Source organism: Mytilus californianus, unplaced genomic scaffold, assembly GCF_021869535.1.
Source record: "Mytilus californianus isolate M0D057914Y unplaced genomic scaffold, xbMytCali1.0.p SCAF_8, whole genome shotgun sequence".
Taxonomy (NCBI): domain Eukaryota; kingdom Metazoa; phylum Mollusca; class Bivalvia; order Mytilida; family Mytilidae; genus Mytilus; species Mytilus californianus.
Genome location: NW_026262734.1, coordinates 79343947 through 79358491, shown reverse-complemented (window position 1 = coordinate 79358491; position 14545 = coordinate 79343947). Strand labels below are relative to the sequence as shown.

The following is a 14545-nucleotide window of genomic DNA, read 5'->3' as shown; positions in this document are numbered from 1 at the left end:
CACAATTCCAAAGAAAAAAAAAACAAAATTAATGTACACAATAACCAAAACAAAAATTAAATATGATATACAGCAGCAAATAAAACAAATATATAATATTCAGAATATACGACAACCACTGTATTACAGTTTCATTTTTCTAAAACATAATATCAATAGGTACACATCCGATGGATTTTTTCAAACACAATCTAGCAAAACGTGAGATTGTACAATGCCAAAATATGAGTATCCACAGGATGAAGCACGGTAAGTTCTATTTACTGTATGGCAATACATACACTAAAAACTGCACAGAGTCAGAAAAGACCATATTTTGAGCACATATTTTACGTGACAAGACTCGACATAATCCCGACAGTACTTAAATGTACTAGACTTTGGATTCGACTTAACATAATAAGTCTGATTGAGTACATGATAAGCTTGTTAAAGTCTTGGCAAATCTCGTCCAGTCTCGACCCAGTCTTAACCAGTCTCGACTCAGTCTTTGCAAGTCTCGACCAGTCTTGACCTTTTAATTTAGTCTCTACTGGTCTGAATCAGCCCATCTATCTTTAGTATTTATTGATCTTACAAAATTCCAGGTTATGTGGTTATTTGGTTCATTGCTGTCAAATTTAAGGATTTCATTAAAAGGAATAAAGGTAGTATTTTCAGTTCGGACTAAATTCATATGGTCACCTATAAAAAATTCTTTAACTATTACAAATCAGCTTGGATTTTCATAAACATATACAGTTATCTCAATTATATATTGATCTCACAAAATGCCAGGTAATTTAGTAGTTTGGTTTATTACTCTCAAAGTTAAAGATTCAATTGATAGGTAAAAAAAACTAAAATTTTCAGTTTGGAGTAAATTCAGATAGAAACCTATTGATAAAATCCTTAAATTTGCAATTAACCAATATACTACATAACCTAGAATTTTGTAAGATCAATATATAATTGAGATAGCTGTACAGTTTTATCAAAATCCAAGTTGATTTAAATAAGTTATACAAATTTTTAAAGGTGACTATCTCAATTTAGTCTGAACTGAAAATTCTAGCTTTTTTTAACTATTAACAGAATCCTTAAATTTAACAGCAAACTACCAAATAACCTGGCATTCTGTTAGACCAATATATAATTGAAATAGCTGTAGAGTTTTATGAAAATCCATGTTGATTTGAAAAAGTTATAGACATTTTTAAAGGTGACTATCTGAATTTAGTCCGAACTGAAACTTCTAGCTTTTTTTACCTACTAATTAAATCATAGAATTGACAGAAATAAACCAAACTACATTAATTAGCCTGGCATGTTGTAAGATCAGTACAAAATTGAAATAGTTGTAGACTTTTATGAAAATCTAAGTTGATTTGAAAAAGTCATACAAATGTTTAAAGGTGACTATCTGAATTTAGTCTGAACTGAAAATGCTAGCTTTGTTTTTAACTATTTACAGAATCCTTAAATTTGACAGCAAACTACCAAATAACCTGGCATTCTGTTAGACCAATATATAATTGAGATAGCTGTAGAGTTTTATGAAAATCCAAGTTGATTTGAAAAAGGTATAGAAATGTTTTTTCAACTTTAAAATTAATTTCTTGAATTTGACATCAATGAACCAAACTGCCAAATAACCTGAAATTTTGTAAGATCAATATATAATTGAGATAGATGGACTGATTCAGACCAGTAGAGATCAAATTTTAAGGTCAAGACTGGTCGAGACAGTTCGAGAATGGTGAAATGGTGAAGACTGAGTCAAGACTGGTCAAGACTGGTCAAGACTGAGTCGAGACTGATCGAGCATTTGTCGCGACCAATTCAAACTATACCAAGATTATCAAGTACTCATTCAGACTTATTATTAAGAAAATATATGTTAGTGCCGATGAAAACAATATTCAAATACAGTATTTTCAATTGATGAAATTCCTATACCAACAATCTGAACGATTTTATTAAGTTGTTTCCTTTAACATAAACATTTTTTCGATAAAGTCCTTGAGACGTATAGGCTATTTCTGTCGCAGCATGAGCAAAATCGATTAATGTAACACTTGTTTCTATATTCGATTTATAATGTACTCTTTCCTAAAGAGGTGACAAGGGTTCTTTAATTATAAAAGCAAATTTTATTTTAAAAGCAGTTCAATGATGAATGGTGATTTTCAATTTTTCTTCGATATCCGTTTACAAAAAGCAAACATGTAACTATTTATTACCCCCAAACAGCTGATTAATCCCAACTTTTATAAAAGGTTACTCTATGTCCCCATCGACACCCTATTAACGCAAACTTCCAAGTCTCTCGAACTTTTATCTTAAGACATGATGTGATATAAAAGTTTTATTTTCAGAAAATAAAACACAACTTCTTACTTACTTGTGGAGAAGGACGATTTTAAACAGACTCGCAAAAGGAAACGCTTCTCAACAATTTGGTAAATAATTTTAGATAAGATGATGCACATTCTCTTGGTTTTATAATACAATTTAAGTAATTTGTAAAAATATAGGAAACTGTTGAATAAAAAGGATTGAGATAACATGAAACAATAGCTTGTATTTACAAACATGCAAATGTATAAAACAGATGAAAATGTAATTGCTATAATTATTTTATTAATTAGTGCGAGGTTTACAACAATAAGCAACACATATCAATGTCGTTTTATTTTATATTGGGCAATCAGTCAAAACGTTTTGTTTATTATGTTAATTAAGACTAGTTAATTGCCCCAAAACTTAAAAATATATAACTCTAACAAAGACTATGATTTTTCTTTACATCCACAACATTACTTTTTTGTTTATTTTAAGATATATTTTTTTCGTAAGCTTAACACGTTTTGCTCGTTTCATTTGACAAAATCGGTTGGAATTAAAAATCAAACTACATTTATTTTCGACTGCTTACGCATGTAGTTCAAGGTACAATTACTCTAAAACACGGTGATATAGGAAGGATCATTAACACAAAAAAAGTTAACAGTGGTCGTAAAATTCGTAAAACGCGTTTAAAATTAATAAACCAAAATATATTTGTATATTTGCAAAAGAAAGATATCGAATGAACAGCAACAGGGAGATCGCATATGTTGCAAGTGTAAGGTGTGTCTTGCTTTGCATGCATTAACCTAAATGTGAACCTAGGCTTAGTAACCAAAATTTATGAGATGGAATAACATTTCTCAGATGTTTTTATCAAATAACTATTTTCAAAATTGGTACAAAATCAGAGAAACATGTAAACCACACGTTTTCATGTTCTACACGAAGAACTGTTCTATTGAAAAACAATATTTTGAAACAAAACAATATACATAAGAAGATGTGGTATGAGTGCCAATGAGACAACTATCCATCCAAGTCACAATGTGTAAAAAGTAAACTTATTTTATTTGATATTGATCATTTTCTTTTTTATGAATATAGATATAAGACTATAATAACTACATAGTCATGAGACAATATCCAGTTTACAAAAAAGAACTTATCAGAAAGAAGTAGAGACATATGTTTGTTTTTTTTTTTTTGTTGTTGCCCAAATTACATTGCTTCATCCAAATATAATCTGTTGAAAGTAAGACATTTAAGGTTATTATCAGTTCAATAGTTTGTGAATTGGTAAATGTTGCTCATTCATTTGTATTTACTGTGGTTTGTCAGAATAATTAATATCAGACAATATCTGTTTTAGCTATCCCGTAATTAGCCAGCGCTGAAAATGAACATAATTTTTAAACTGACTGTCATCGTTACAGGTAATGTGTGTTTTGTTATCTTTTGAAACTAGTTAAGTCTCTATTATAATATTATAATGTGTAGGTTATGTTTATATATTGTTTAAACTATGAAAAAGAAACATGTAATTCTGATCATTATTGATTATTTCAAATATTGAAAGTCAATTCAAAATTTGTTCGTTAAGTATTAACAGTTGTGAGGAACAAATGATTTTCATGATACATCTATAATCTTAAATACATTGCTCATTCAAAACTTAACGAACTATATCTTAAATCTGTAGACCCCAATGTCTAGCCAAGTATAATAAAATCTCCATTTCTTTTTTCAGCTTTTATGCCTGACAAGGTAAAATAATTTGGGTTTTCTTTTTTTCTGATATTGTTCTATAAAACGAAGGTTTTTTTTCTTTGATAAATGAAACATGTATTTACAAATACTAAAACATAGGTTTAAATAAAATTATTTAAATACTAACACACAACTTAATTATCATATGTGATGGTGCTTGATTTTTTTAAAATTGTGAATATGATTCTTCCAGTCATTTTGTTCTCATTATAAGACCTTTCACTTATTTGACGATATTGCATTTGGTTTATTATTGCATAATATTGTATCGACATTTAATCTATACAATAGTAGCAGCGTTGACAGAGATGAATCAAAATGTATCATGTAGCATTATAAAGAAATAAATGGTAGGCCAATTATATATGTTGTGTTGAAACATTCTGTTCACCCTGCACATCAAAGCTACTCCACTATATATGTAGTATAGGTATCATATTGTGTTTAAAACCACTTGTTTTTATACATTGTATATAAAATTAATCAATGTTACCCCAAAAGAAAAAAAATAGATTCGTGTTTCATTTTGACTTCATTATTGAAACGCAAGAAAGTTAAAATGATTATAATGTGGTACACTCGACATGCTAGACGAATGTTTCGTCTACCTAAGTCTCATCCGTTGCGCTCGAATCAAAACACTTTGAATATCACATGAAATACAAATTTGACGATAAGGCCAGAACACATCATTTAATAGACATTTTTCTGTCATGGGTAAGTAATCTTCTCATATTGGTTAAAACAAAGATGATATGTTTTTTATATTATACAGACTACCCAGATAGTCGCAGGAACTGATGGAGCTATTGAGGACTTTCCCTTTATCGCAGAAATTCAACGTCGTGCTAGGCGTCAGGAACCCTGGAGACATTGGTGTGGAGCGGTTATTCTCTCAGAAACTATGCTTGTAACTTCAGCAGCCTGTCTGAAAGGACCGTACGTTATTTCAATATTTTCCTTGTTCTTATATTATTATTTCCATATTATTTTTTTAACATATTTTACCATATTTTACTTTTGCCGCTGACTCTGATATAGTAATTTTTTGTGTCTATTGATTCAATATCATCATTAGCATCGTTTTGATACATACTATTTTGGATCTTAGGTTGTGGCAAAGCGTTTCCTGATCCTATTAGGTTAAAATATGCACAAACGCAACTTATTTTGACAATATTACACCGACTTTGTTTCCAAGAGTTTTCCCATTATTGTTTTGACTAGAAGTAAATTTTTTGGCATAGATCTATTTAACATGTTTAAGATTCAAATTGTGGCCTTCATGATATTTCATGTTGAAGTTCAAGGCTATATTCTCTTGTGAGTGTTATCTGCAATGTTTTACTCATTTAATGGTGTTTGATTCCCCCTCAACTCTTTTACCCTGTCATATATTTTCATATATGTAAACCTTAAAAAATTGTTTTACTTTTTATGAGAATGAAAAAAATATTGGCATTAAACTTACGTTATATATTGAACAAAATAAAATCCATAAGCTGGATGAATTCGAAAAATATCTTTAAAGGAATGGAACTTTAAATAATAGGTTAATTGCAATTTTACGAATTATCAGTCGATTTGTCTCAAATACAACTTACTTTTATATGACTTACATAATATTTCAAAATAATATAGAGGCATAATATAGAAATTTGAGCATCTGAGTAAATACCAGTTTGAACAATTAGGCCTCTGTTCTTATGACCCTGAATTTGCCTCTGTTTGTTATGTTGTCATATAATTATTTTCAATTTTAACAGATTTTAAATTTTAGACTCCACTTTGACTACTTTTTTCTTTTGTTTGAAGTTGTATGTTATTTATCTTAAACATGAAAAAGGTTATCTATATAATAAAATTTGAGCTACTTTGAAGTAAATGTATTTTTTTGACTTCATCACAGTGCCACCCTTATTCCATCAGAATTTAGTGGACGTCTCCTAAAATTGTGTTATTGAAGATTGAAGAAACTATAAAAGTCCTCTGTAATGATACAATTTCAATTAACATTATCTTTTCAGAGAATACATTTTTTATAAAAACAGGTTTTTGATTTTTGGTATTAAATGCTCTTTACAGCTGCATTTGATCAGATCAAATTACTAAACTATCATAAATGTATTTTTAGAATGATAAACAGACGAGTTCGGTGTGGCTTTGAGGATCTTTCAGATCCAAATAAACAAATAAGAACTATTAAGAACTTCAAAATAGTAAGTATCTGATATCGCAATGTTTGTTTCTTTTTCAAAGAGAAGGGGAAACTATGCATGTTTATTTACACAAAAAAAAAAAACAGAAATAAAAAAAAAACATATATATAAACATGTAAATGAGACCCCACAAAATCATATAAAAAATCCAAAAAAAAACAAAAAAACTTATTTCTTTATATGAATAAAAGGAAAATGCATTTATGTAAATGAGACAGCAACATAAGATATGATTTATGGCAAATTTTATCTTTACATTGATCATGTTGATACCATAGTTTTATCTATTTACATTTTACACATGTTTAATATGATATGAAAGAGATATACCGAGTCAAATATATGGTATATACATCAGTGGAACATGTTTTTCCCCGTATGCAGTTAATTGGGAGCTCTAATTTGACCATAAACTTCATAATATCAGTGTAGTCATTTATCAAACAGTAAAGAATTTCAATATCAAAGCTATCATGAATCAGCATCATTACTGACTGATTAGGCCCACACAAAAATCTTTGTAATACAGATAAGACGATGATTTACAAATTTTGTTTCCGTTGAACCTTTTCTTATTTAGATATTCGTTGTTGAAATGTTATAAATCAAGTATGAGAATTTGAGTCAAATCGGGAAAAATTGACAGTTTATACTTCTTTAAGTTACTTGTTAACATGGTTAAAGCTCAAAACAACTAGATTGTTTAACTATCTTATGTTTTAAATGGCAATTAATTTAATCAATAATTGTCTGAAAAATTATGACATTATTTGTATAACGTATTTGTCTGTTTTAACAAGTTAAGTTTGCAACTACCATATTGTGTTCTTTAATACATATGATGATATGATTTTATCGATATGCCGTAAAGAAAGTCTTTCATACCTCCGCAATTGACCGTGTTGAAATCACATTCAGTTGCTAGCTATTGCATCAGGTTGAAAAGATTTTAGCCTGATACTTGATGGTAAGGGACGTATTCATATAACAGCTATTAAAGCTGTGTTCTAATGATTTTACTTTTGTTGAGTGAACGAAATACCTTTATGTCATAATTGATATACACTATTCCTTACGTTATGTACATTTTTTGGGCTTACCATTGACTTTTACCTGACATGTTTAAATACATGTCCTGAATATTGGCATCATGCCTATGTAATGTAAACAAATCTAATTATATTTTCAATTTTGTTTATCTCAGTCTTACATGTCTTACAAGGACCAATTGATGTGCTACGTCAAACTATTACTTTGAAATTTTCACTTGTTTGATCTATATTGCAGAATCCCCGTTTTGATAGGAACGTCAAGGACGACGATGACGTTCAATTTGACAATAACATAGCTGTAATTAAACTTCATACTCCTCTGAAATTTGGACCTAGATGTCAAAGTATCTCTTATACAACAATCAAAGGTAGTGATGGTCTTAACAACTGTCAAATATCAGGATGGGGATACATTGATGCCAATGGTAAGTGACATAAGGTGAATTGTGGGTTATTTTGGTTTAATTCTTTACGAAATATATAAAAATCAAAGGAGATTCAAGACATATCAAATGAAAAAATGAGTCAACAATTTCTGTTATTCCGTTGACATAAACACTTAAATAAATAAGGGACGTTAGAATACATTTTGACGAATCCTTTAGTTTGTCTACAAAAACCATTAACTATTCGATAAGCACATCCTGACCATAGGTTAACATAATTCTAACTTTCATAACTTAAATATTATGTTTGCTGATTTGATCCCCGAAGATGTATACACAATAATTGTATTGGTATACAGATAATAGTTGCAATCAACAAAAATATCGTTCCATAAGGAGTTCAATAATGGATATGCAACATATAATGAAGCATTGTGATCAATTTATAAGTACTGCTCAGTTATTTGCTTCTTAATTCAATATGATGTGCTCACATTTCAACAGCTGATGTATGCAATATGTGGAAGATGTCAATAAATGTAAACTTACACCATTGAATTAAGACGGCTTTCATATGTAACAACCAATTTACCTCATAGCTTCTTTTATCGCGTATCGGGCAAATTAATATATATGACAGCATGTGCTGGCTTTCAAATATTCTCATCTACACTAGTGTATTTAGATACATTGTTTGTCAAAAATTTTTTAACGAGTGAAAATGTATGTGATTTGTTCAAATAAAAACAGACTTACTCAATCTATAAAATATTCGACATCTGCAATTATTAAACAATTCATAATGAGATAATTTATTTCACAGAAAATGAAGCAGAAACTCTCCAGTTTGCAGATACATCAGTTTTATCGAATGCCGAATGTAATGATCTAGCAGATCCTACAGTGCCCAAGTCTCAAATATGTGCTTATGACTTCGAGAATATAAAACAAGCCTGCAATGTAAGTAAAAATACCTTGAAGTCATATGAATCAGGATTTTTTCAAACCTAAGCTTCTGCAAATTAAAAGTACATTTTTAGCATTGTTAAATGACACTAAATTATATAAACATGATGAATAAACCTAATCAAAGTTGTCTTTTTCTCTTTCAGTAGCTTGATATAACTCGTGATTCTTCATTAGTTCTTTCAGAACGTTACAAAACAATAATGTAAGAAAGATGTGTCAAGTGAGACTCGGTCAGAATTCTAGTAGTCTTAGTAGTCCAACTACTGCCTCACTAGCCTATTAACTCTGGGGTTGTGAGTTCGAGTCTCGCACGTGGAAGGTGCACTCAACTCCTATCTTAACTGATTTGGATTGTTAGTTTTCCTACCGAAGTTCTGTTTTTTTTTTCTCGAGGCACTCTTGCTTCCTCCACCAATAAAATCTTTTCGCGACGAAATCGCCAACATTGCTAAAAGTGATATGAACACCAATCAATCAATCAAGCAATCAATCAATTCTAACGCTTAGATAATATGGATCTGTGTACGTTTTGATAGTTTATAGTAAAAGATACATGCATGTAATATGCAATTAACTGTAAAGGCACTAGTTTACTGACGAGATAGCTTTTAAACAGTAATATATCGGTGATAGCTGTTCAAAGTTAGCATCAACCAAACAGTAACAAATCAAAAATATACCAAATTATTTGAGCTCTTAATGATCGATTATGATTAGAACTCCGGCAGCCATGCAGTGAACAGAATTAGGAGGAAAACAACTATAAACGACTCTATTTATAACTGTAAAAAATGTTAATAGAACAGTACATCACAATTTTGTAATAAACGTATAATACAATAATACTTATCGGTAAGCATGTCATTCAAAACGGGTTTTCATTGCATGGTAATACTAAATGCTACATTCTACATAATCTATATGAAATTCTATTCTCAATTTTATATTTTATGAACATGATATATGAAAATAAGTTTTAAAATTTATAAAATTGAAGTTGTTAATCTATTTCTAGGGTGACGCTGGTGGACCTTTGACATGTGAAAGAAATGGGAGTCGTGTTCTCGTCGGAGTATTTGCATGGTTGTATAATGTTTGTAATGCTGAAAAACCATTTGTATATTCAGCTGTTGCTTATTATACTTCCTTTATTGAAAAATGGACTGGCATAAAAGGAATCCCGTAAATTTAAGCGCTAAACAAACGATGTGACTGTGTAAAATATAAAAGAAAATTGAGTAAAAATGGTGTGTGGTCTTTTATTGTAGAAAACAGCATATACGGCATTATAACAATAATATCATCCTGTCCAATAGCACAACTAACTATATTGAAAAATTTGAAAACAAATGTTCATAAATTATATTTGAATATTTCTTGTATAGACATCTTATCAACCATTTAGGACAAAACACTTTTTTCGTTCATCGGGCATATACAAAGTAAACTAACAAAAATACCGAACTACAAGGGAAATTCAAAACGGAAAGTCCTTTATAAAAGGGCAAAATAAAAAGCTCAAACATATCTGACGAATGAAAAAGCTGTTATTGTCCTGACTTGGAACAGGCATTTCTTTATGTAAAAATGGTGGATTAAACCTGATTTTATAGCTAGCTAAACCTTTCACTTATATGACAGTCGCATCGAAAGTGTAACGATAAAAAGAACTAAAAAAACTAAAAACACATACGTAAAAATAGACACAAAAATTATAAGGAGAAACATTATCGACAAACATTATACAATGAAACATTATAGATACATAAAGATTGCAGTCACTTCCTGTTTGCCAATAGTTTGAAATTGTACAACACGCAGAGTACAAGAAACACTTTTGTCCAGCTTGTTTGCCTGATACCTGGAAAGGTGTTATTTTATATTCGCGCTGAAGCTTGATAATATTGAATAATTCTGTGCAGACAATTTTTACAATAGGCGTGTACCCACTTCCTGTTATTCTATAGTTTTAAATTGGCAGGAATGTTTTTTTATTTGGTGCATAATTTTTCAAACAAAGTTCTCTCAATCTATTCTTATATTATTTTTTTTGAAAAATGTCCACCACTTTTTATTCTTGATCATGTTGATATTTCATCACCCCATTTATCTCTATTCTCCTTAGTTTTTTGCTTCTTTTTATTTTTTTATCTCTGTTCTTTAATTGTATGCCCTGTTTTCTTGTAATATTAGCCCATTATTCTCAACATAGTCTTGTGTACCGTACACAATAATAAAAAAAAAAAGTGGTATTCTATTTGTCATCATTTTATTGATTTAAACACATACTCTCCCAGCTGTATAATTTCAGTCGAACTTACATGGCACGTTTTCAGTTAGTATAAAAGATATTAGACTATATTCGTCAATGAGACAGCAACCAAGAGTACAAAAATAATGATCACAACAGTGTGGCTTAAATCAATGTTTATTTAAATGTATTGATGATGGTAGTATGTCTGGGTTAGTAAATGTAAAGGCGTCGGGCAACAATTGTGGAGAAGGAACTATTTACGTTGTCGGGTTACGATGGTAATGCTATTACAAATGATTAAGTTAAAAATAAAGATTTTTAAACCGTTTATTTCAGTAAGTGAAGGAGCTTGATAAATAACGTATTAACAGTGTTAGTTTACCTGCGATGTAGTTTTGTAATGACTATTTTTGCTCACCAGATGTTAACTATGTACAGTATTCAATCAATACATATGTACTTTACATTCACAAATTCTGAAAAAACTGATATGCAGAAACTACATGATGTCAATACCTGGAATAAAATCTATTGCGACAAATCCTCGTTTCGTTAACAGCAATTAACATGAGACTCGCGTGTTGCGCTCGAAAAGAAACAGTTGGAAGGTAAAATCAAATACGAAGTTGAAAAATATTTTGAATTTAACATATCAGAAAGTTTCACCAAATTTGATATAAACGATTTCCGGCTAGGGGTAGTTTTATGAAAATAAGGAAATGTCATATATTTCCAATGAGATTACTTTTAAATTTCGGGGCCTCTATTAACTTTCTATGAGAAATCGGTTTTGCGCATTGTAAAAGGCTGTACTTCACTGACTTTACTCAGTTTGTGAGCTTTTGACGTGGTTATGTATTTATATTTCCCGCCATTGTGTTATTGTACTATTTTCATTTTTGCCTAATATGGACTTTGTCTATCATGTCTATAGAGTGTCTTAATGCAATTTTGTTTCTCTTTGTTGTTTTCTATTCGTTTTATGTGTTTAGGCGTTTGATTGTGTTATTTTATGACTTTCTATTTTAAATTTTCTTCGGGGTTTGGTATTTTAATTTTGTTTACTTTTTCAGTTCTTTGTAGCGTTTGTGGTATTGATGTTGGTCTTAACACTTTTTTGCTATGTTCCTTTTGGTTTGCCTTTAAATAGTCCCATTTTTTATCTTCAACGTCTTGTTTAACAATTTAAAAAGAAAATCATTGCATCACATTGAAACATATACTTACTAGGATTTAAATTGATTTTTAACAAGATGTTTCATTGGTTCTTCATGAACCAATAGAATACTTTATTAACTTCCTCTTTAGAATGTTATTAACACGTCGTCCTTGTACAGTGTATATGTGTTCAACATCTGTTGTTTTTAAACTAGCCAACCAATTATTTCGTGTTCAAAAATGTATTTAGATTTTCCGCCACCTATATTGATTTCATAAGGCACAAGTTTACTTCGATGTTTCTAAAGATTCAATAAAATTGAGAATGGAAATTGCGAATATGTCAAAGAGACAACAACCCGACCAAAGTGCAGAAAAAGCGGAAGACCACCAATGGGTCTTCAACACAGCGAGAAAATCCCGCAACCGGAGGCGGGCTTCAGCTGGCCCCTTAAAAAAATGTGTATTAGTTCAGTAAAAATGGACGTCATACTAAACTCTAAAACATAGGCGGGCTTCAGCTGGTCTCTAAACAAAAAAACTAAAAAAGGCCAGAGGCTCCTGACTTGGGACAGTCGCATAAATGCGGCGGGGTTAAACATGTTTTGTGAGATCTCAACCCTCCACCTATACCTCTAGCCAATGTAGAATAAATAAACACACAGCAATACGCAAAGTAAAACTCAGTTCAAAAGAAGTCCGAGTCCGATGTCAGAATGGATTACAAAAGAAACTAAGCAAAATGACAATAATACACAGATTAACAAAGAACTACTAACAGTTACTGACATGCCAGCTCCAGACTTCAATTAAACTGATTGAAAGATTATATCTTCATCATATAAAAATCAAGCACAATCCCTCCAGTTAGGGGTTAAGTAATATGTCATCATAAAATATATTCGTAGAACATAACCCGTATCATGCCAACAACTGGTTTTAGAACACATGTGTTTATTTCCGATGCAAAGACCATATGAGTGAGTCAATACAAATACCAAAAAATGCCATCTTCAATGACCTGACAACAGTATCGTAACTATATCTCTTCTGAATAAGTCTGTTTAAAGGTTTGGTTAGCTTTTGAGGTGAATGCCGACATTTTTGTGCTTTGTAAAGAATATTACCATAAAAGATTGGATGTGAAATACCTGAACGTATAAGATGTCTGCATGTTGATTTATATTTACGAATGATGCCCTTGTACCGATGATAACATTTAGTAACTGTTTTGACTAGTTTGTGATATCGAAAACCCTGGTGTAATATTTTTTTCAGTAAAACAGAGATTTTTTTCGTTAATTTCAAATACGTTGTTACATACACGAGCAAATCGAACAAATTGAGATATATAAACACCATAAAATAATGACAAGAGAACATCAACATCTAAAAATGGATAAATAACAAAAGGAAATGAAAAATCATCCCTTTTATTGTAAATTTTTGTATTACGCTTCCAGTTAAAGATATATATATCAAGATCCAGGAAAGGGCAGTGTTCATTGTTAGTATTAGCTTTATTTAGAGTCAGTTCAGCAGGATAAATCTCTTTAGTGTACATACTGAAGTCGTCATTATTGAAAGCCAATATATCGTCCAAATATCTAAAAGAGTTATTAAATTTTTGTATCAGATGTTGTTTCGATGGGTCTTTGCTGATTTTAGTCATAAATTGTAACTCATAACAATACAGAAACAGGTCCGTAATAAGTGGTTCACAGTTAGTCCCCGTTTGAATTCCGATAACTTGGCGATATACGGAATTTCCATAGCGAACAAAAATGTTATCTAGTAAAAATTCAAGGGCAGTTATAGTATCAAAGCAGGTCAGTTGACATAGTTCTTTTGTTTGTGGTTACTAAAAAATGACCTAAAAGAGTTTGAACATATATATTCACATTCTGACTTTTTAAATGTCCATTTGATTAGGTGTGTGATTTTTTAATAAGATTATGAGGCAAGGTGGTATATAGGGTAGAAAAATCAAAACTTTGAACAGATTCGAAATCACCAATATAAGCATGCAATTTATCAAGTACTTCAAACGAATTTTTGAAACTCCAAAAGTAATTAATTCCACTATTTTAAAGGCCTTATTTAAACAATTTATTACCAGGTTTTTGATTGTACCAAGTGTACTTGTAAGTAGAATAGACAGTTTAGTAGTGGAACAATGGCTTGAAGACGAAATAAATCTATATTTGAAAAGGTGTTTTGTGCAGTTTCGGAAGCCAGTACATAGTTGAAACTTTCATTGTTTTTGGTTTTGCTTGTAAAAAGGTAGCTAAAAGTTTATGTTTGTTACAGATGTCATTTTCCAAATATGGAATCAGTTGGAATGTTGGTGAATTGGTGATTTTCTTTCGTAGAACCTCAATGTAAAATTTACGTCAAACAATAATGATT

The 14545-nt window shown here is 30.5% G+C and overlaps 1 protein-coding gene across 1 annotated transcript; it reads left to right on the top strand.

Annotated features, from left to right (window-relative positions):
* The first annotated feature begins 214 nt into the window (after positions 1-214).
* On the top strand, positions 215-9910 carry LOC127712859 (cationic trypsin-3-like). Its single transcript, XM_052219465.1, has 5 exons — positions 215-249; positions 6233-6317; positions 7605-7794; positions 8579-8715; positions 9740-9910. Exons 1-5 carry the CDS (start codon positions 215-217, stop codon positions 9908-9910), a joined length of 618 nt encoding a protein of 205 aa, XP_052075425.1.
* The last annotated feature ends 4635 nt before the right edge of the window (positions 9911-14545 follow it).

Excerpts from the sequence above, each read along its gene's own strand:
- LOC127712859 (XM_052219465.1), top strand. The coding sequence starts at position 215 with ATGCCAAAATATGAGTATCCACAGGATGAAGCACG. Across the intron at positions 6,318-7,604 it reads CTATTAAGAACTTCAAAATA|AATCCCCGTTTTGATAGGAA; the intron begins GTAAGTATCTGA and ends TCTATATTGCAG. Across the intron at positions 8,716-9,739 it reads ATATAAAACAAGCCTGCAAT|GGTGACGCTGGTGGACCTTT; the intron begins GTAAGTAAAAAT and ends ATCTATTTCTAG.